General features: G+C 34.3%; 1 protein-coding gene across 2 annotated transcripts in view; it reads left to right on the top strand.

Annotated features, from left to right (window-relative positions):
- CNTN5 (contactin 5) overlaps positions 1-22,665 on the top strand; it is a 1,378,465-nt gene that overhangs the window by 824,013 nt on the left and 531,787 nt on the right. For both annotated transcript variants that reach the window (XM_044258257.1, XM_044258256.1), the window contains one exon: positions 19,181-19,402. In XM_044258257.1, the coding sequence (XP_044114192.1) occupies positions 19,181-19,402 (222 nt within the window). The remainder of the gene's footprint in view (positions 1-19,180; positions 19,403-22,665) is intronic.

Below are 22,665 nucleotides of genomic sequence, written 5' to 3'. Positions count from 1 at the left end.
GGGCCTGCCACGTGGGTTGTCAGTCAATGATGTTTCCTGAGTTAAGTCCTCCCACCCCCCCTCAAGGGAGTGGGCTCTGAAGAAACTGGTTTATTTCAGGCTTTTGTTCACTGGTGGTTTTTATGTTTGTTCACTTTTTTTTCTCTCTCACCTTGACCACCTTTGATGGTTTTTGTAGTTTTAGAGGAAAACAAACCGCACCCTGATCTCCCTTTCAGAGAGAAGTCTCAGACTGGGTGCAGAATCTAAATAAGTTCCCCCTTGGCCACTGGCTGAGCATGTTCCAAGTTGCAGACCCTGGGGGCGCAGGATCTTTTGCTTGTACCCAAAGCCAAGGCAGTGGCGGCTGTCTGCGAGCTCCCAACCGCCAGAGAGTTTCCAAGCAGCAATCGCACACTGAGATTTTGCCGCTGGCCTGGGCTGGGAGTGCCTGGTCTTGCTGGGTCTAAGAGTGCCCAGCTTGCACACACCTCTATCAGGGGCAGCTATGGGTCACGTGCGCGTCTCAGGCACTGAGAACGGGGCGCAGGTCCGAAAACACCAGGATGGGCTTTTGTGCACCTCTGTCAGGGGAGAGTTTGGGGCGTGAGGCTTAGGCTTTGAAACAATGGTGTGGGTCAAAGTGCGCTGGCCGGGCCTTTGTAACTCTCTCAGGGGAGCATGAGGGACATGCGCGCGTATCTCAGACTTTGTAGCAGGGCTCACGCGTTTTGCCCACCGGCATGGCTCCCATCCCCTCACAGGAGCTAGAACCCCCGCATTCTAGGGCGCGCTGGCAGCTTAGGGACCAAGACCTGGTTTCTCCGCCGCACTCTCTCTGCCTCAGCACCGGGGAGGCTGTCCTGGGATTGGGACTTAAGCCCCTGCCCCTAGCCGCCCTGATTCCCACAATTTACCCCCCGCAATCCTTTGCTCTTTTGGAGTGCTTTCAACCAGTCTCCAAGTTAATGCTGGTCCCCAGACACAGGGCACTCTCACTCGTATTGGGGTATTACTTTCCAACCTGTCGCCTCTGGTGGCTCCCTCCCCCCTTTTGTTTATCTTCTGATATCAGTCCGCCATTCCCACTCCGCTTTACGTGCCCACTGGTGTCTTCTGCTCCTGTAGAGAACCAGACGTGTATAATTCTGATCTCAGGCTGATTTCATGGGTGAATGGAGTTCTTTGGTAGGTAATCAGCTCACTTTGGGGTACCGGCTGAAAAGGCGCCTCCTCCTACTCCCCCGCCATCTTGTCTCCTCAAAACTGCTTTTAATAACACATAACCATAAATTCATAGGTTTATGGAGGCTATTTCAGAATAGATGTTCAAAAACTGTTTCTGGCAATTAAAGCCACTAGCCCTAAGAGAAGTGAATACTTTAAAAGATGGGGTTTACTTGGATATATAAATTCTGGTACAGAGGTAGGACTATCTTTAATTTATTGTATAGCTCATGAGCAATTATTATATTTTTTGTGATGAGAACTTATAAAAAAAAGCCAATCATTCTTTTAGTTTCTAGGTTTCTTTTCTATTCAATAATAATTCAGTACTGACCATATACAAGGCATAGTGGTAACCTGTGGAGGATTAATTCAACTTTTTACTTAATTGCAGCAGATAAGAACTCTACTATTTATGCAGATTCTGCTAAGGACTACTGTGAGAAAATGCATATGATATCTATCACTAGAAAATGTAGTTATTATATATTTTTTTCAGCTACTTCCTGGCCTGATTAAAGTTTCCTCAACAGGAACAGAAAATGTGTATTTTTTAAGTGTATTTTTTTTTTCATCTTTCAGTTCTAAAAAACCTTTGGGTGGGAGAACACTTTTATTAAGGGAACTCAATTTCAGATTTATCACTGGAGATCTTTGCATGGCATATATATATATATATATATATATTATATATTATATATATTATATATGTGTGTGTGTATATATAATATATATAATTATATATATAATTATATATATATTATTATATTATTATTATATTATATATATATTATATTATATATAATATATATAATATTATATATATTATTATTATATATATATAATTGCTAGATCTTTGAATTATATATATAATATTTATACATATATATTAGATCACTTTTTGACCAAAAATTTCAATTAAAAGCCCCCCAAATATAATGGTTGGTTTTCTTCTTAAACCTCTTAACATTATGATAACACCTTCCCTAAATAGAGCTAATTAACCTCAGACTCTCTACTGTTTTAAGAACCAAAAATACATGAGCAAAACACTACAAATAGTTCCACATTACTTTGAAGAATCTGTAGATGCATATCACTTTGATTTTAATTCAAATCTGTTATAGTACTATTAGGTTTAATAACAGTAATAAAAATAATGATCATGATACAATTTGTAGACTTCCTATTTTGTACAATGTACTTGACAACTCATAGCATTTCAATCTTCAGAACAGCCATTGTGGAGTAGTTTAATATTACCCTGATTTAACAGAGAGTTTCAGTAATTTACACAATGTCAGGCAGGTAATGAATGACAGAGTTAGGACCTGAACTTCAGGAAAACAGCTTTGAGGAGTTGGAAATTAAGTCATTAAGAATATTTTTAGATGCAGTACTGTAAATTACAAAATATAGCACATGGAATAAAGAGACTATTAATAAAGTATTGTATACTTTACTGTAGAAATAATGGGCAATTAGATAATCATCACTTCCTTTGTTTCCAAAAACTTCAAGATTTGATGAAATTCTTATCATTTTACTTTATATTGTTGTACTTTCAAAGATTTTTTCAGCATTTGAAATATCAAATATTTTTTAACTGTTTATGTTTTTAATCTATTGTCTTCCACCTACAAGATCATATCAAGATAGTTTCTCTATTATGCTGCAACATGTTCCTGGTCAAATGAGAAACTTAGTAAACTCAGCTGGGGTTTGATATCTTTATATTTTACCACAAAAATGTCACAGCAGCACACATGGGAAAGCATCTGAGTAAAAAAATATGCCTCCAAATTTGTACTGCTCTTTAAAAATACATTTTAAACTTCAAACTTACATTGAACCCTAATTCAATGAGTTCATCCAAACATTAATATTACATTAAGATGCTTATTTTTCAAGGTAATAAAAAGCTCTTAATAAAGTATACATTTTGGTATTTTGATAGATTTAATTTTATGTTTGCATTATTAAAACTATACCCAAGGCTTTTTAAAGAAATAAAGTTCTTTATATCAACACTGTAATGGTTACCTAATATAGGTAAAATCTCCTAATGGAGGATTATTTAATATATTTTAAGTAATATAATAAAAGTAAATTTGCATATTAAATATGCTTGATTTTTATTTTTGAATTGTAATTATTATTTATAAACTAAGAATGAATTAATCTTTAATTCTATAAATAGTAGTGATTTCTTTTATATATAAATGGAACATCCCCTAAATTTCATTTTCATAAAATATTCACTTCTTCACTTCTTTCTAATTATCACGTTATAATATTAGGGAAATAGCAAGTGCAAAGGCTGAAAAGGAAACATGGACTGATTGAGTTGAGAAACTGTAGCTCTTCATTATTAATTGATCAAAATTTAGAGAAGGAAGACAAGAAGAAGACACTGAATTTACATAAATAGATAAGGATGCCCTTGTCCCTCAGAAGAAAAGTTTGCTTTACCGTGAAGTTTGAGAGGAGTGATTGCAGTATTTTGGGCAGACATATATCATAATCAGATTTCCGTGCTATAAATCCTACTTTCATGGAATTGTGGTTGATGGACTGGGAGGATCTGGAGAGAATTTAGAAGAGTTAACAAGGGCAGTGCTTCTGGGTATGAACATCCAAGAGATGATTTCACCCAGGCAATCAGACGGAAAGATCTGAAGGTGCTAGGAGAGAACAGAAAGCTGAAACAAACTATGACAAGTCTGTGAATCCCTTATTTGTACAGAAAAAAACAAATCAGAGCTATTGTTTGGCATCATGAAGACAAACTAACTTGCTAATTGAATGGATTTTCATTTTTCTGCTAGTTGTTTTGGCAGCTTGTAGACACAGCCTTACAATCACTGCTCATTAAGATATTGGAACCATAGCTCCCGGCTCTCCAGGGAAGCAGTATGATTTTATAAACCATGGTAACTGAAGAATGAACAATTTCAATGTAATATAATTAAACATTATGGGAAGGAATGGATTAGGGTTCTTTGTGACATTTGGCTAAACATGCTAGATAGCAAAAATACACAAATGAAGGTCACATTTGCAATTATTATAAAAGTGTCTGCATTTTAATTAGATAGCTGATAAATGTCATTGAGCCTTAGACACTGACCAACTATCATTTTTAAAAAGAAGAAAAATGTCACCTAAAACATAAGGATTTTTTGCATTGTCATGAAATTAAAACTTGTAGCCACAATAAAGTGTGTTCAGCAAAAAGGTATTAAGTGGGCTTAGTGAAAATATCAAATAAAATTTTATTTTATTTTTTATTATTTCTTTTAAAGATTTTATTTATTTATTTGACAGAGAGACCACAAGTAGACAGAGAGGCAGGCAGAGAGAGAGAGAGGAGGAAGCAGGCTCCCTGCTGAGCAGAGAGCCCGAGGTGGGACTCGATCCCAGGACCCTGAGATCATGACCTGAGCTGAAGGCAGCGGCTTAACCCACTGAGCCACCCAGGCGCCCCACAAATAAAATTTTAAAAAGAAATATTTGACAACATATGATGTCACTAACAATATAGATTTCCAAGAATTGTTTTATAAAGCAGATCTGCCTATACCATCCAATGCATGAGCCCACACTAGTCTTAAAAGGCTCTTCTTAGCATAAGTTTAATAGCATTTTTGGCCTGTGGGTTTGGCTTAAATGCATTCTTTATTAATTTGGATTAAATATTCACTGACTTCCTCCCTTCCATAGTTAATCATTCCTATTAACCTCAAGTAATTTTGTACCTTACATAGAATAAAAGATATCTGAATAATCTTTTAGATATTCTGAAAGTATTTTGAACTTTAAATAGTACTCAAAAATTATTGTCCCCTTCCCCTAAAAAAAATAATAAATAAAATTTGCATCAATCAGGCTAATTAATATGACTTTCTTTTTAAATTGGCATTTGAACATGGCACAGAGAAAAGATATGTATTGATTTTAGGGTGAATCTGACTAATATTTCTAAATCTAAAATCTTAAAGTAGTCATAAGTAAATTTAGAAAGAAATTCAAAAGTCAAAGTAAATAATAAGAAAGAAAATGATCATTATATTTACCTACATAAAAATGTAAATTTTCTTTCTATAGTATACTATCATCAAATTAAAATTAGCATTGCAGTAAATGGAATTACTAATGGTCATAGTATACAAAATGATGTTAAGAACCAAGAAAAAGAAATCACAATTGAATAGGGAAAAAAAGGAAAACAACTTTATATGCAATTCAATGAGGAAATATGTGTATAGAAAATGTATCTGACTAATAATTAAAATGCAAACCTAAACAATGATGAAATAGGGTTTTTGTTATCATACTTTAAGGATAATTCACATTAGCAATCACCTATAAAATAGTATACAAGATATTATAATTAAATGTTGAAAAGTTATTACTGCCTCAGAATGTTAACAAGAACATAAGTCAAAACTCTTAGAAAAAAAAAAATTAAGAGCAATTTTCAGATTTAGAACTTCTACCACCATGATGTTCTTCTAAGGAAATTATTAGTTATACAGAGAGAAATTTATGTACAAGGATACTCTTGCATCATTATTTATAAGAGAAAATTTAATTAGATCACAGGGACAGGATTAAATAAATTATAACAGAACACATCACTGGAATGTTATGCAACCAATAAAATGCATTGGAAGACCATTTGGAACAGGATTGAATAATCACAATATGATATTAAATAAAAATTAGGAGACTGCATCTATAAACTGGTCCCAGTTTCCTTCAAACAAAACAAACAAAATCTGCCTATTTCTGTTGATATATCTGTGTATACATGAAGTAGAAAACATCAGATATTGTTTTGCAGAGGTATTGCCTCTGGATTTTAAGCTTAGAGATGATTTTGATTCTACAGTAAGGATATATTTATGTTATAATCAGAAGGTTTAAAATTAGAATTCATGGGAAACTTAAGGAATCACAATTCTTATTGAATCTGAACTCCATAATTTATTCCATAAGGGAAAGGATTAAGAGAAGGACCCCTTTGACTCTGAAGCGAGTAGCAAATTGAATAAAAGGCATTTGAGCTAAAACACTCCCACAAACTTAGCAAAGTATCAGATATATTTCCTTGAAACTTAATTCATATATGTCTTTGAGTTGAAAAGTAGAGTTTGTGACCTGTAAGTACCTGAGAAATAATAGTATCACAGTTAGGAGTTGCTCTCTGGAAATTGGGTTTGTTAGATATTGAGTTAAGTGCCACAGATGAAGCAGATGTGGAGGCACTGACAGAGTGGCATTCTAAATCAGGATGCAACATTTTAGCCTGCTTGATGCCTTTATCTTTATTTAACTAATCTACTGGGCTAAATGAGCTGTCAGTTTAGGCTAGGATACCACAATCAGAGCAGATGAGTAAATTTAAACGATTTGCAGGTATTTCTTCTGTTAAATGAGAATTCACTTAACTTTGCTAAGATTTCATTTGAAAAAAATATTTTGATACCTTTTTTAAAGAAATTGCTGTTAGTTGCATAGTTTCAGATTTATTCCCATATTGCCTCGCTAGCATGTAGTTACTAGGGTCAAATTTGTAGGACTGCCTTTGAAGAAAAATTGCCTTAAAATGAGGCCATTTTGGGAACTTCAATAACTAACACCCCTTGAAAGAATCCTTAAGCAACTTTTTTCATGTGCTAAAGTAGCAAAATAAAAGTCATAAACACACTTTTAAATGTTTATTTTTCATTTCTGAAATATGAAAAAGCTTAAGTCAAGTTCTATGTCCAGTGTCACGTCCTGTTTGATTGGTATCAATCGCTTCTTCCTAGATTTTCCCCAGCAAGTTGGAATGCACAATAATCCTATCATGTTCCTATTTCACCTCCACTTTTAATAGGGTGGTTTGTGGCCTGGTCATCCCAATGAGACCGTGATTACTGGAACAACCAACAGCTGAAGAAAATGAGCACTGAGATTTCTTTAATGCTAAATATATGGAAATTGATTTGCTCAGAGCAGCTGCACAAGGCAGGAGTCAATACACTCACCTAAGTCAGAAGGCGCAGCTTGCTTGGAACTTTCCTCCTTCCTTACAGAGACACACTTCGGCCTAAGATAGTGCCCATGTGGAATGAGGATTCCACCAGGCCTGAGAGAAACATTTATTTTCTTAATAGGGTGGCTTCTTACTGCTATATGTCTTCTAACTTATGCAAGTGTAAAAATAACTTCCCACACATCCCCTATTTGTAAAGAACTAAACCCAGTGAAGACCATTTCTCTAAAATTGGCACTGTATTTTTACCTGAGAGACTATCAGCATCAGACTAAGGTTTGTTAAATTTCTATGATTATAAAGTGGTTTCCCTGAAGTTTACATTATTCTTCTCTTAGTTTCTAAGAACTTTTTAAAGGCAAATATTTTCTATTTTATTGCTTTTTGTATTTCCATGATTAACTTTCCATTTGGGGTACATAACTGAACATTTTCAGTGTACTGAATGAATGATATATCCTGTATTGCATTAAGTATGTCTATGTCGCCCACACATATCAAAATAATTCTTAGCCATCTAAAATTCCATTAATGTAATTGACCATCTTGAAATCCATTTCTAAATCCAAAATGAAGTGAGTACACCCACATTCTATAGACTTACAGGTTGTAACATAGCTACTACACCATTGGAAGCACTGGACAAAATGAAACACACCTGCTTATTTTTTATATATTCATAAAAAGAAAGTGTAACGTTCTAAAAGAATATTTCCTAAAATTGGGGGCAAGGAGAATGCATTTTGTTTAATTATTTTTTAATCACAGCATTTATTGCTAAATAATGTCAGCTTTATCTGATTTATTATCAAATACTATCTAATCTATCTTAAACACACAGAGACTAAGAAGATAAAAGACAATATAATCATTGCAGACTTAAAACTTCACTGAAAGCTTTAATTATCCAAAACAAGAGGGAATTCTTTAATCACTAAATTAATTTGGTTATACTTCACAACTAGCTCCTGCCCTTACTAATTTCCTCAGTGATTAGAAAACAACAGGCATATTATGGAGGAAATATCAATTAATGCAGTCACATTTAGGCTTTTGATAGTTTAAAGAGGTACTATCTAAATACTATATATTTTTTTAAACTTATAATAATAGTGGAAAACTATCCAAATCAGAAAAGATATGAGATCTGTCTGTCTCTCTCCATCTCTCATTTAATAAAAGATAAATAATATCCAGATTAAGGTTTAGAAACTTTCATGATCTGTGCATACAACTAAACATTTACTATTGAAAAAAGATAAAGTTTCCAAATCTTAAATCATTATGACTTCAAATGTAAATAGTGTATCTGAATAGAAGTGGTAGAAATAATTTAGAGCTATGTTTCTTTTTACTCTATTTTTCAATCTTATGCAAAGAACACTAGAAATGTGATGCTGTTAATTTTTTATATATATACATCTTTGTAGTACTAAGTTTAGATGTCTGACTTTGGTGCTTTAAAAAAGATGAACCATGAGAGACTATGGACCCTGGAAAACAATCTGAGAGTTTTGAAAGTGTGGTGGGTGAGAAGTTGGGCTAGCCTGGTGGTAGGTATTGTGGAGGACATCTATTTTATGGAGCACTGGGTGTGGTGCATAAACAATGAATTCTAGTACACTGAAAAGTAATCTAAAAAATTAAAAATGATGAATTTAATCTTCTGCATATCTTTTCTTACTTCTCCAAATAAAACACTATAAAGTTTATACGTAAAACAGTTCTTGAAGAAAGTGCTGATCTGAGACATAGAGGAAATTTGACTCAGGCTATTTCAAACTCTCCTCTGCCATAGATGCACACTACCAAATTGAAATGATCTACATTATTTATAAATTATTAACCATTTTTAAATATGCTTCACATGACTGGCTTCGCTGAGGTGTTACATCCATCCTTGCAAGCTTCATAAGACATTAGCAGGCTAAAGTTGCACAGTTAACATTAATTCTCATCCAAGAGAGGACAGCCTTAACAATTATCCTGAAAAAGGTCAGATATCAAATTTCTTTAAGCTAGCTTTGATGCCAAATTGAGTCACACTGTAGGCTGGGATATTGTATGACTTTTGCTTTTTCTGTACACTGTGTCATCAATATATGGTGTCACTATTTGCTCTACTGATTTATGAATCCATGATTAAGCATTAATATTCTCCAGAGCATCACATATCATTTGATTCTATAGTTTACTTATATTTATTATATGAACTTAAATAAATACATAAAATAAAACTAGAATTGAATTTATACAAAAACTTGTCACTTCATGAATTTTGGGGGTTGCTTAGGCTTATTTGGCTGTAAAAATTAATACCATTTTGTGGGGGAAATGACAAAAAAGGATTTAAGTACAGAATACATTGGTGATATTCTAGTTTTATCATCAATAGTTTAAGTGCTTTAAAGTTCATTGTAAACATGTTTTTCACACTTAAGGACAGAGATGCAATTCTTAAATTTACTTGGCATCAGAAAATTCTGGAAATTTAAAATATGGTAAGGAATTATATATTTTAAAATATATCCTTTATCATATTGGCATTTTTATCCTATTTATTTATAAATGTTGCCATAAAAATTCTAGTTCTACTAATTCTAATCCATTATCTCATGAATATTATTTACATTAATTGCAATGATATCTATAAAGTGACCTTTTAGGTAAGGAAAGGTAATGCTATTAGTTCTAAGACTGCAAGTGGTGGCAATGTCATTCTGATTTAATAGACTACAATTTTATTAAATAATATAGGTTCAGTGGTCCCAGGGTCATTTGATTAGGAAATACTTAATGAAGCCATTAATATTTACTCCTACCCAACTTCCAGCTGGAATTTCATGGTGTGGGAGCACCAGGTTAATTGAGTTTTATCACCAAATCTCTAGACCATTTTAGAAATAACTGTAATGCACATTCCCTAAGGTCTGATCTATGAGCAGTGAGAAAATAGAAGAAAAAATGATTAACGTATAACTAGATTTTGCTGACATCTTCAGCATAGATATTCATTAAAAGTTTGGGCAACTAGTGAAGATTTCTCTAACAAAGAATTGAGTCACTTTTCCTTCCAAACCCTGGACAGGAAGATGGAGAAAGGATGAGTAGGTCTTGCTTTAGCCAATAGAAACACAACAATATATAGGCATGAGTTTTCTATAGATTCATAATTTCCATTAGTGGCTAAAATTTTTTCTTAACAATTTACTCATGAGAATATACCTGTCAGGAAAATTAAATTGTAACTACCCCCTTCCACTTGTCAATCATTCAATTCCTAAAGGTAAAATGAGAATTAAAATTTGGTATTTATATTTTCATTTTGTAACCTGATCAAATCTGGAAGGTATAAGCCTGATATTCAGTTATGTCCACCAGAGGTAGTAAATATATGCAGGTAATAACAAAAAATAATATGGTAATCATTTATCGAGTTCTTACTATGAGCCAGGCAAATTTCTAGGTGCTTTATGTGTATTGTTTATTTGATATCTACAATAACCTACAAAGGAAAAGCTATTGTTATCTCCATCCTAAAGGCAAGGAAACTGAGACCTAGAGCTATTCATATTTTTTCCAAAGCCACAGATCTGCTATGAGGTAGAGTACATATTTAGGTCCAAACAATCTAACTTTGAAGCCTATTTTGCAAACAGGTTTACTGACAAAGCTGCTCTCATCCAAAATTTTCAGTCAATAAAATGAGTGGCCAAGATGTAGGAGGATGTAGACACCAGAGCCAAGAGAAAAGTTTTCATTGCCAGGAACTGAGTCATGATGGCAACAAAGTAAAAAAAGTTGGATGTTGGCAAGTATCCTTTCAAGGCACTCTGTTTTTTTCCTTTTCTTTTTCTTTTTTTCCTTTTTCTTCACTATATGTATCATAGTTATTTTTATATAGTGTTAGAATAATTTTATTTAATGTTTCTCTGCTAACATTTTACCAATTTATAATCCTCTACCAATGCTCATATTTATTACAACTGTATCCTCAGTTCCTAACACATAGTAGAATTTAAGTGAAGAGTTGCTGAAAAAAAAATTGATGAATGCTGAATGGGAAAGGAGCAAATTAGGGAGAAAATGATGCTTAAGTGTGCTGAAAGAAATCAAGGGCTTATGTGTAATAAGAAACCAGTCCAGAGCCTGACAGAGTGTCACTTAGCAGTTATATTTCACAGATTTCTTTGAAATCTATTATTATATGCTATTATTTCTTTCTTTTCTTTTTTCTTTTCCTTCCCTTTCCTTCCTTCCTTCCCTTTCTTTTTTTTTTTTTGTTTGTTTATGCCCCTATTTCTTAAATTACAGTTCTTAAAGTGATAACCAAAAACAAGTTCTGAATCCTGAATAAAATGTACCAAATTATTTATCTCAGAAGATGCCTTTCACTGACAGAGGTTAAGAAATGTTTAGGAAAAAAAAAAATGTTTAGGAACTGAGACAGAAGCACAAGAGAGAGTAAAGAACTATTTGACTACAAGGTAGAAGCTAGAAGGAACATTGAAAAGCATTGGTGCCTTCATGGAATTTACAGTCTGGGAGTACTGATAAAGGATTACAAACTGGTAAAATATTAGCAGAGGAACATTAAATAAACAAAATTATTCTAAAAATTTGCAAAACTAAGAACTATGATACATTTAATTAACAAAAAGGAGAAAAAATTAAAAACCTAGAGTGCCTTGAAAAGAAGCTTGAGAAGAAAGGGAAAAAAAAAAATTTTAAACTTTCTTCCTCTTATGATTCTGTTTAAATGGAGAAGATATTTTTTTTTCTCCAATACCAGCATTTAGAAGCTGAGATGACAAAGAAGCAAAGGACATAAGGAGTAGATAGTGAAATAGGAATAAAAACATGACATGATAGTGTACTGGAATCACATAGGGAAAAGATTTAAAGGGAAAAAAAAAAAGAATGGTTAACTATGTTGAAAACTGCTCATAGGTGAAAACTGATCTTTAGATTAGCAATGACCTAGTCATTGTTCACTTGAAAGAGTCATTATTGTGGAATATTACAAGCAAGACTGCTTGCAGTAAGCTCAAGAGAGAATGGCAGGAGAAGAATTGAACACAGTGACAACTGACAGCTCTTTTCAAGAAGTCTTGCTATAAAAGAATAATCTAATAAGGGAATAATCTAATAAGGGGCAAAAATTGTTTCTGAAGGAGAAATAGAGGGAGTTTTCTAGAAAGAGGTCCTCAAGCGGTCAAGATGGGATGGAATGAAATTCAATGCACACATGTGGAAGATTTCATTTTTAATAGAGACATAATTCATTCACAGCAACACAGTGAAAGCAAGGTAGAACATGTGAATGTACATACAGGTGGGGGTGCATGTGAGAGATCTACTCATGATTATTTCTGTTTTCTCATTTATTTGTTTATTTATTTACTATGTTCAGTTAGCCACTGTATAGTACATTAGCTTTTTGATGTAGTGTTCAATGATTCATTAGTTATGTATAACACCCAGTGCTCACCATAGCACATGCACTCCTTAATACCCATCACCCTCTTAAGCTCTCCCTCCACCCTCTCCTCTCTGAAACCCTCAGTTTGTTTCCCAGGGTCCATAGTCTCTCATGGTTCATCTTCCTCTCTGATTTCTCCCCCTTCAGATTTCCCTCCCTACCCCTATGGTCCTCTGTGCTGTTGCTTATGTTCCACATATGAATGAAACCATATGATAATTGTCTTTCTCTGTTTAACTTACTTCACTTAACCTAATCCCCTCCAGTTCCATCCATGTCGATGCAAAAGGTGGGTATTCATCATTTCTGGTGAATGAATAATATTCCATTGTATATATGAACCACATCTTCTTTATCCATTCATCTGTTGAAGGGCACCTTGGCTTCTTCCACAATTTGGCTATTGTGGAAATTTCTGCTATGAACATCGGGGTGCATGTGCACCTTCTTTTCACTACATCTGTATCTTTGGGATAAATGCCTTGTAGTGCAATTGCTGGGTCATAGGGTGACTCTATTCTTAACATCTTGAGGAAGTTCCAGACTGTTTTTGAGTAGCTATACCAGCATGCTCTCAACCAAGAATGTAAGAGGATTCCCCTTTCTCCACATCCTCACCAATATTTGTTGCTTCCTATTTTGTTAACTTTTGCCATTCTAACTGGTATAAAATGGTATCTCATTGTGGTTTTGATTTGTATTTCCCTGATGGCTAATGATGTTGAGCAGTTTTGCATGTGTCTGTTAGCCATTTGTATGTCTTCTTTGTAGAAGTGTCTTTTCACGTCTTCTGCCCATTTTTGACTGGGTTATTTGTTTATTGAATGTTGGGTTTGAGACGTTCTTTATACATCTTGGATATCAGCCCTTTTTCTGATATGTCATTTGCAAATATCTTCTCTCATTCAGTGAGCTGCCTCTTAGTTTTGTTGATGGTTTCCTTTGCTGTGCAGAAGCTTTTTATCTTGATGAAGTCCCAAAAGTTCATTTTTGCTTTTGTTTCACTTGCCTCTGGAGATGTGTTTTGAAAGAAGTTACTGTGGCTGATGTCAAAAATGATGCCTGATGTCAAAGATGATGACTATGTTCTCCTTCAGGGTTTTGATGGATTCCTATGGCATATTCAGGTCTTTCATCTATTTTGAATTTATCTTTGTGTAGGATATAAGGGAATCGTCTAGTTTCATTCTTCTATATGTAGCTGTCCAATTTTCCTAGCACCATTTATTGAAAAAAACTGTCTTTTTTTCCATTCGATATTTTTTCCTGATTTGTCAAAGATTAGTTGGTCATAGAGTTGAAGGTTCATTTCTGGAGTCTGTATTCTGTTCCGTTGATCTATGTGTCTGTTTTTGTGCCAATATCATGCTGTCTTGGTGATCACTGCTTTGTAATATAACTTGAGGCAACATGATGCCCCCAGCTCTGTTTTCCTTTTTCATCATTCCCTTGGCAATTTGGAGACTTTTCTGTTTCCATACAAATTCTTAGGATTATTTGTTCTAGCTCTTTGAAAAATGCCAATGGTATTTTAATAAGGGTAGCATTGAAAGTGTAGACTGTTCTGGGCCAGATAGACACTTTAACAATATTTATTCTTCTAATCCATGAATGGAGTGTTTTCCGTTCCATGCATGGAATGTTTTTCCTCTCTTTGTGTCTTTTCTTAAGTGTTTTCTCAAGCCTAGCTATTGTCTCCATAATTGCTAGCCTGAAGTCTATTTCTGACATCTTGCTTATATCCATATATCTATTAGGTCTACAGGAGAGGTCACTGTCTCTGTTTCTTTTGTTTGTTAGGAGTTCTTCCTCCTAGTCATTCTATTGAGGGGTGGTTGAGGGGATGTACAGAATGGAAGATATCAACTACAATCCAGGAAAGATGCACCTGCAGGACTGCAAGTCCTTTGCCCCTGTACAGAGCCAGACATATATTCTTATATCTCAGGCTGATTTCATGGGTGTTCAGAATGGCTTGGTAGATTTCCATCTAAATTCAAGGGACCAGTTGAAATGGAGTCCCCCACTCCTCTGCCATTTTCTATTTTCTCAGTTAAATAGGAACACTATAATCAGGAAACCCAGGAAGTGTGGAGGTGGAGGACAAAAGATAAGATGTAAATTATTCCATTCAGGGATATTAAATGGATTAGGGAAATGTAGTAACATTGCTTGGAAACTTGAAAATCTCACTCATAGTTAATATGATGAAATGTAACCTTAGGCATGATTTTCTGTTCTTTCAGCTGCACTTGGGAGAACAGCATGTAAATGGTTGGATTTAGAGTAGACAGGGAGTTTAGTCTGTGAAAACAAGAGACGATAAGGGTCAGTGTGAATGAAGGTACATTGAAGGAAGTAACTAAAGTAATGAACCACAAACTTTAAACTGGACAGGGAGGTGACTGAGGAAATGAGACTACTGCAGGGCAGTGAAAGAGTAGTAAGATCAGTAGCTTATATATCTTGAAGAGGTTGAGATCCTAGAAAGAAGTGAACAATAAGTTGAGAGGGACAGAAATGCAAATATCTGCATTTAAACTTAAGGTGATGTAGTATTTTTTACCTTTAACTGACATACGTGTTAAATCAATTCAGTCTCCCAAAATTGGGAGTTAAACAAAGTCTTAGGGTAGAAACCTTACTTTCCCATTTACTTAAATTAATGTATCTATTTTCCAGAGCTGAGGGTCCCCAGAACTTGGAGTAAAGAGTGAAGAAATTAGAGATGTCAGAAAAGGAGCCTGGATAGCTGGGAGGGCACCAGGTAGAAGAGTTGGAAATGCCCCCAAAAGGGGAAAACCTCACTGAATTGTTACTTACACTCAGACCAAGAGACCATTAGATGTCACAGGCTAAGGCCAGAGTCTACAAGTTTAATGCAATGGAATTGGTACTATGGGTGTTCCAGACTCTATTCCAGAGCTTGAGAAGTCTCCTTCACCTCCTTTCACTTTCACATTCACTGTGCATTTTATGTGGAGCAGTAAGGCAGCTTTGCTGCCATGGGACACCCCTTCTCTTCAGGGCCAGACTTTCCATACAGGTCTTCAACACTGTCACCTGCTCTCTCATCAACATTGACTCTTCCACTCTTTTTAGTAACTTCACACATTCTTGCTTTTCCTCTTTACAGGTTCCACTTCTTCTACTATTCTCTTATATACTATTCTCTTAAATGCTTCTACTATTTTCTTAAATCAGGGTTCCATTTCCAACATTCTATTCCTCATTTTATGTTTTTTTCCCCTTGGCAAGCTCATTTATCTCATAGTTTAATAACTATCTATTTGGTTATTATTTAATAATCTCTCATTAGCCTGTGACTCCCTTATGTTTACAAAATTTTCTAATCAAAATTAATGTCCTAGGAGTACTTCAAGCTCTCCACTTCCCCTAAACTGAGTTCATGAGCTTTCACCTGAAGTACAAGCCTTTTGCTTCACCTTTATCCATCTTCTAGTAGCACAGAGTATTCCCAAATTCTTATTTTCCCTTCCTTGCCTCCAATTTAATCAATCAGTAATCTTTACTGTTTTATTCCCACCTATCTCTTCATTACTGACTAATCTTTGCCTTTATCACAGCTTTAGGCTCTTGATATGCCTTTTTTTTCTTTTGTCTTGTTCCAAATGACACTGCAACCAGAGAGATCTTTCTAAAATTTATGCTGCTTTCCTTTCAGAGTCCTACCATTTTAGAAGGCATAATAGGCAATTTCAACATTAGTCCCAGCTTACCTATCCAGTCTTCCTTCTCTCACCTCTATCCCTCACCCTCTGAGCTCCTGACTATATTATTCTACCAAGAACACCCTGCATCCTTTCCTTTCCAGGTATTCATATATTTTCTTCCCTTACTAGGCTTTTTTCCCTACCCAGAATTTGCTGAACTAATCACTAATGGTCTTTCAGGATTTAGATTAGATAGAACTCATCTGGAAAGCATTTTCTGATGGCCCTAGACTAGATGAGAAATTTTGCCACCCATCAGAGGGAGCCCATAACTCCTTGATTTTACTCTTTTTTTTTTTTTTTTTTGTCACATTGGATTAAAGTTCTGTATAGTTGCCTTTGTCAATATATCACAAGCTCCCTCATGCCCGGTGCAATATCTTGTTCACCTTTGTATCCCTAGCATTTAGTCCCTACTGAGTTCTCATGACATGTTTGCTGAATACATGAATGAATGAATAAATTGTCAGATTTCTAGTAACAGCTTTGGATTCACTTTAATTGATGAAAAAGGAATCTCCACTGCAACAGATGCAACTGATTACATTACAAATGAAGCCCTGGTGTGGAGCACACAGCCAAATCATCATTTGGCTCATGTCTATCTATACAGAGTTCTATAAGCCAATTACTGTAGCACATAGATAGTATTTATTTTGTTAATATATATTAGCAAATAGCATATATAATTATTATATATACACATATGATTCACAAACTCGATGATGGTACTGGCTTTTTTGAGCCTTATTATGCCCCTTCTTGTTTTCTACTGATTAACCTTCTCTAGCTTTAAAGACTAGACACATTCTCATACTCCATTTTAATGTTTAACACTAGCATGGTATGGTCTTTTTTTCCCCCTTTTTTTCTTTTTCTTTTTATATATAAACAGGGTATGCAGCTAAAACAGAGAAACAGACTACACTAAGAAATGAGTAATTTCAGAGACCACAACTACATACTATCTTGAAGGAAAACTCATTCTCTTTTCAATTCCTAATACCTCTAGGTACCAAAACTTGCATTTAATTCCATGTTTTAAGGGAGATTTAATGTCTACCCATAATCTATTCTTATATAGTTTGGCCAGGAGAGGTTAGCTATTTTCATTTAAAATTGATCCACCTTCACCATGCTTGTAGTTGAAACCAAGGACTAAAGGACATGAATCTCTTAACAGTTCCTGATAGGGTTGGATTACACATATCTTACTCAATTTAAATGCACAAAACATCTAAAATGAACATCTAAAAACCTACTTTTTCAAGTTTCAGAGAAATCATATTTATAGTTTCACAGAACAGAAGATTTTATATTTAATTCAATGTTTAACACCTACGAAAGTGTTATTTTCAAATCACAGAAATGCTTCTTGCATTCAAAAATAACTCTGAGACAAAACAAAGATTCTAAATAATTTTTATTATGAGAAAGTTTACTCACAAAGGTAAATTATTTTTTGTCAAATTAATTTAACATCCATTAAATTCAAATGTCAGATACCCTCAACAAAAATTCTTTTAATATTTCCAAGGTAAAGAAATTGTAAAATTCAATTGAGAATTAACATTGAGGGCACCTGGATGGCTTAGTGCGTTAAAGCCTCTGCCTTCAGCTCAGGTCATGATCCTAGGGCCCTGGGATCGAGCTCAGCAGGGAGCCTGTATCCCCTTTTCTCTCTCTGCCTGCCTGCCTACTTGTGATCTCTGTCTGTCAAATAAATAAAGAGTAATTTAAAAATTGAAAAAAATTTCAATTCCTAATTGTTCTTTAGATTTCATATTAATTAATTTGCGTTTTTTAAATTTAATTTTTTCAGTGTTCCAAAATTCATTGTTTTCTATTTCTAAACATTTGCTCTACACACTAACCTGACTATCTACTGGGGACATAAAAGAGTTAATATATTATCCTTCAGGTACTGTATATATATATCTTTTTTAATGAAAAACCTTGGGAATTAAAACAAATTATGGTCAAGACATTTCTCAATAATCAATTAATATAGGAATTTCATAACAGTGTCCCCACCTAAGAATTAATATTGTTATATAAATTATATAACAAAATCTACAAAACAACTTTTGTTCAAAATCGTTTATTTTCCACTGTTAATTTAACTGTTTTTCAAGAACATGGGGAATAACTTACAGTTAAAATTACAGTCAAAATACATTCTGCGTTAGATGCATTTTCTACTCATGAAGATTCAATCTATATTTAAAGGATGTAACTGAGAATATGGGTATTTTTTTTCCTTTTTCCCATTTTTTAATAATAAATAAGGAACTGATCAAATTTATGTGAATGTATATTTTAATAAGAAGGCAAACAAAAAGAGTTAATTCCCAAATATTCCTGGCAAAGAAAATAAAAACTTGAATTTTTGGATGACTTTCTTCCCTTTTCCCCTTATTCCCTTCTTCCTTCCTCCTTTCTGTTTCTATCCTTTCTTTTTCTTCTCTTTCTTCTTTCATGATTATTTACTTTCTTGCTCTCTTGCAGACCCAACATTGAGACTAACAGAATTTCCAAAAAATTTTTTTTAAATCATATAAGTAATATTTTATATTATTTTGCCACTATCTCTGTAGTTTGCATTTGGTTGCAGTTCCAAGGGAAGTTGTTAACAATGTCTTAAGAAAAAATAATTTTCACAGGAAAAAAAAATACTCATCAGAATTCATTTTTCATTATTTTTTTTTTTAACAGAATATTCTGGAGCTCTTCCTAATTTCCCTACTTCATATGCTGCTTTGTTAAGAATTAAGAAGAGTTCATCTTCATCCCTCTTTGGTTCAAAGACCAGACTGCGATACAGTAATCCTTTATTAGGAACACTGAGTGTTTCTTCACCAAGTTGGCGAGGAACAGCTCAACATTATTATTCCCCCATCAATCTTTATCATCCCTCAGATGCCTTTAAACAAGATGGTAAGTGTTAAAGGAAACTGCATCTGTTGAAGTTAAACATGCAATAAACATTTTTTTTTCAGGACTATTGTAATTGGGGTCAAGGCTATTGCAACAGGGGTCAGAGTTTAAAACAATTCTCTCAAAACAGAAAGTGGCAGAGTTTTTAAGATCTGGAAAAGTGGAGGACATGGAGGAACAGGTTGGTCAATGTGATTAGGGCATGTAACAGTGGAAAAACTTTCCCTTTCTTTGCTTCTAATTTTTTTGTCTGGTCTAATAATTAAATTGGCATAATACAGATTAACACAAGAAAATAAATTTAATCTCATACATATAGGAACTGGTCAAAGCAAGCAGCTTTTATACCTTTTGGACAAAGAAGCAATGCATTTGTGAAGAATTAGCAAGATAAATGAGTTTGGGCTTGAGGTAATCATTAGTGAAGAAGTAAAAAGGTTTGTTTAGTCAGTTTTCTTGGCCCTAAATTCCCTGTTTCTGGTGGTAAGGATGCCTTCTACTCTCCTGGTACAGAGACGGTGCTTTTTACAAGGAAGATTAGTTCCTGCCTTTGGTGGGGAAGAAGGGGGGTTGGAGTGTCCTTCTTGTATCAGCTGTTTCTTAAGTAACTTTATTTTAAAATCATTAGCATACCAAAGTGGTATACCTTTAGGTGACATATGCTGCTCTCCTTTAGCCATGTGAGTTTATTAAGTGCTGCTTATTAAAGTCAGTCTCTTATCCTCCTTACAGAGACTGGGAGATAGTGAGCCTTTTTATCTCGATAATTGCATTTCAAAGGACTGACTGCTGGGTCCTTGAGAAAGTGTATATTTAACATTATTTTGAGTGGAAAATAAATAATGTAAATTTCCAAAACAAAGACAGTAATTATATTAAGGACTATTGAATAGCTATTAACATTAAGGTTTGAATAACATTTTCTAGATGTTCTCTAACTGCTGTTTTTGAGTACATTAACAAAATAATACAAGCTTAGTTAATAGTCATAGAAAAACACTACCAAATGATTATTACTAGGGGCTGTTCCATGCTCTTTTGTACAGTTTATCTAAATAATTCTCTCAACAAATATGTAAACTGGATATTCTTACTGTCTTCTATGTAAATGGAAACTCAGAAGTAGATAAACATCTTTTAAAAGTTCACACTGTTAATAAGCAGGTAATTTTTATTCCTATATCTACTGATTTTAAGTCCAATACACTGGGCTATATTTTAGTTATGATTGATGAAGGACTAAGCATCCAAAGAAACATTTTGCAAGAACTAAACTATTTGGAAATGTCCTTGAAGAGTAATAGTAGATTGCTGTGCCAAACACAACAAACTCATGTCTCATGATTATGCCATTTTTTGCCACATAAACATCATCTTATAGAGTTGACATGTAAATTTTATTTAAGCATAATATTATCTCCTTAAAAATGTTTTATTTTTGAAGTAGTATAATTTTAAAATTCCCATAATGTGTTCTGTGAAAGACAATATCAAGAGAATTAGAAGATAAGCCACAGACTGGGAGAAAATATTTGCAAAAGATACATCTGATAAAGGACTATTATCTAGATATATAAAGAACTCTTAAAATCCAACATAAGACAACAAAGAAATTTTAAAAATAAACCAAAGACCTTAAGATACCAAAGAAGATACACAGATGTTAAATAATCATATGAAAAGATGGACTGCATCATTTGTCATCAGGAAATGAAAATTAAAATGAGATACCAGTACATACCTATTAGAACAGCCAAAATCCAGAACACTGAAAATACCAAATGCTGGGGAACACTTATTGATTTCTGGTAGGAATACAAAATTTTACAGCCACTTTGAAAGACAGTTTGATGGTTTCTTATAAAACTAAACATACTCTTACCAATATGATCCAACAATTGCACTTCTTGGTATTTATCTATAATATTTGAAAATTTATGTGTATATAAAAACCTGCACATGGATGTTTATAACAGAATTATTCATAATTGCCAAATTTGGACATAATCAAGATGTCCTTCAGGAGGTGAATGGATAAATAAACTGTGATACATCCAGAAAGTGGGATACTATGCAGCACTACAAAGAAATACATGATTAAGCTCTGAAAAGATGTGGAGGAATGTTAAATATATATTAGCAACTGAAAGAAGTCAATCTGAAAAGACACATATTGTATGATTCCAACTATTTTACATTCTGGGAAAAAAAATGATGGAGACAGTAAAAGATTAGTACCAATGATGGGGGTTGAGGAAGGGATGAATAGGTAGAGCACAGAGGATTTTTAGGGCCATTAAAATACTTGGAGCCGTTCCTGCTTGGGTAGCAAACCCTCTGTAAGGCCTGGGTCAGAGAGTTTGGGTTGGTAAGCACACAGAGATTTGGGGAGACAAGAGCACCTAGAGAGTCTAGGAAAGCACCGTGCCCTTTTGCCACACCTGGTCCTCTGCATCTGTCCCAGCAGGCTGTTCCTGAGTGACATCCTTTTGTGATATGCCAGAGATCTACTAATTTTCCTGGGGTTATTGCGACCCTTTTAGCATTTACTTGCTCCTTCATATACTCTTATCTGGACAAAATGACAAAGTGGAAAAATTCACCACAAAAAAAAAAGAACAAGAGGCAGTACTGAAGGCTAGGGAACTAATCAATACAGACATTGGTAGTATGTCAGATCTAGAGAATTATTGGAGAGAATTTCCCCAATATGGCAAAGGGAACAAGCATCAAAATCCAGGAGGTACAGAGAAACCCCCTCAAAATCAATAAGAATGGGTCCACACCCTGTCACCTACTAGTAAAATTTAAAAGTCTTAGTGGCAAAGAGAAAATCCTGAAAGCAGCCCAGGAAAAGAAGTCTGTAACATACAATGGTAAAAATATTAGATTGGCAGCAGACTTATCCACAGAGACATGGCAGGCCAGAAAGAGCTGGCATGATATATTCAGAGGACCAAACGAGAAAAACATGCAGCCAAGAATACGATATCCAGCTAGGCTATCATTGAAAATAGAAAAAAAGATTAAAAGCTTCCAGGACAAACGAAAACAGAAAGAATTTGCAAACACCAAATGAGCTCTACAGGAAATATTGAAAGAGGTCCTCTAAGCAAAGAGACAGCCTACAAGTGGTAGATCAGAAAGGAACAGAGACAATATACAGTAACAGTCAGCTTACAGGCAATACAATGGCACTAAATTCATATTTCTCAATAGTTACCCTGAATGTTAATGGGCTAAATGCCCCAATCAAAAGACAC

Source organism: Neovison vison, chromosome 7 (assembly GCF_020171115.1).
Source record: "Neovison vison isolate M4711 chromosome 7, ASM_NN_V1, whole genome shotgun sequence".
Classification (NCBI taxonomy): domain Eukaryota; kingdom Metazoa; phylum Chordata; class Mammalia; order Carnivora; family Mustelidae; genus Neogale; species Neogale vison.
This window is presented reverse-complemented; position numbering and strand designations above follow the sequence as displayed.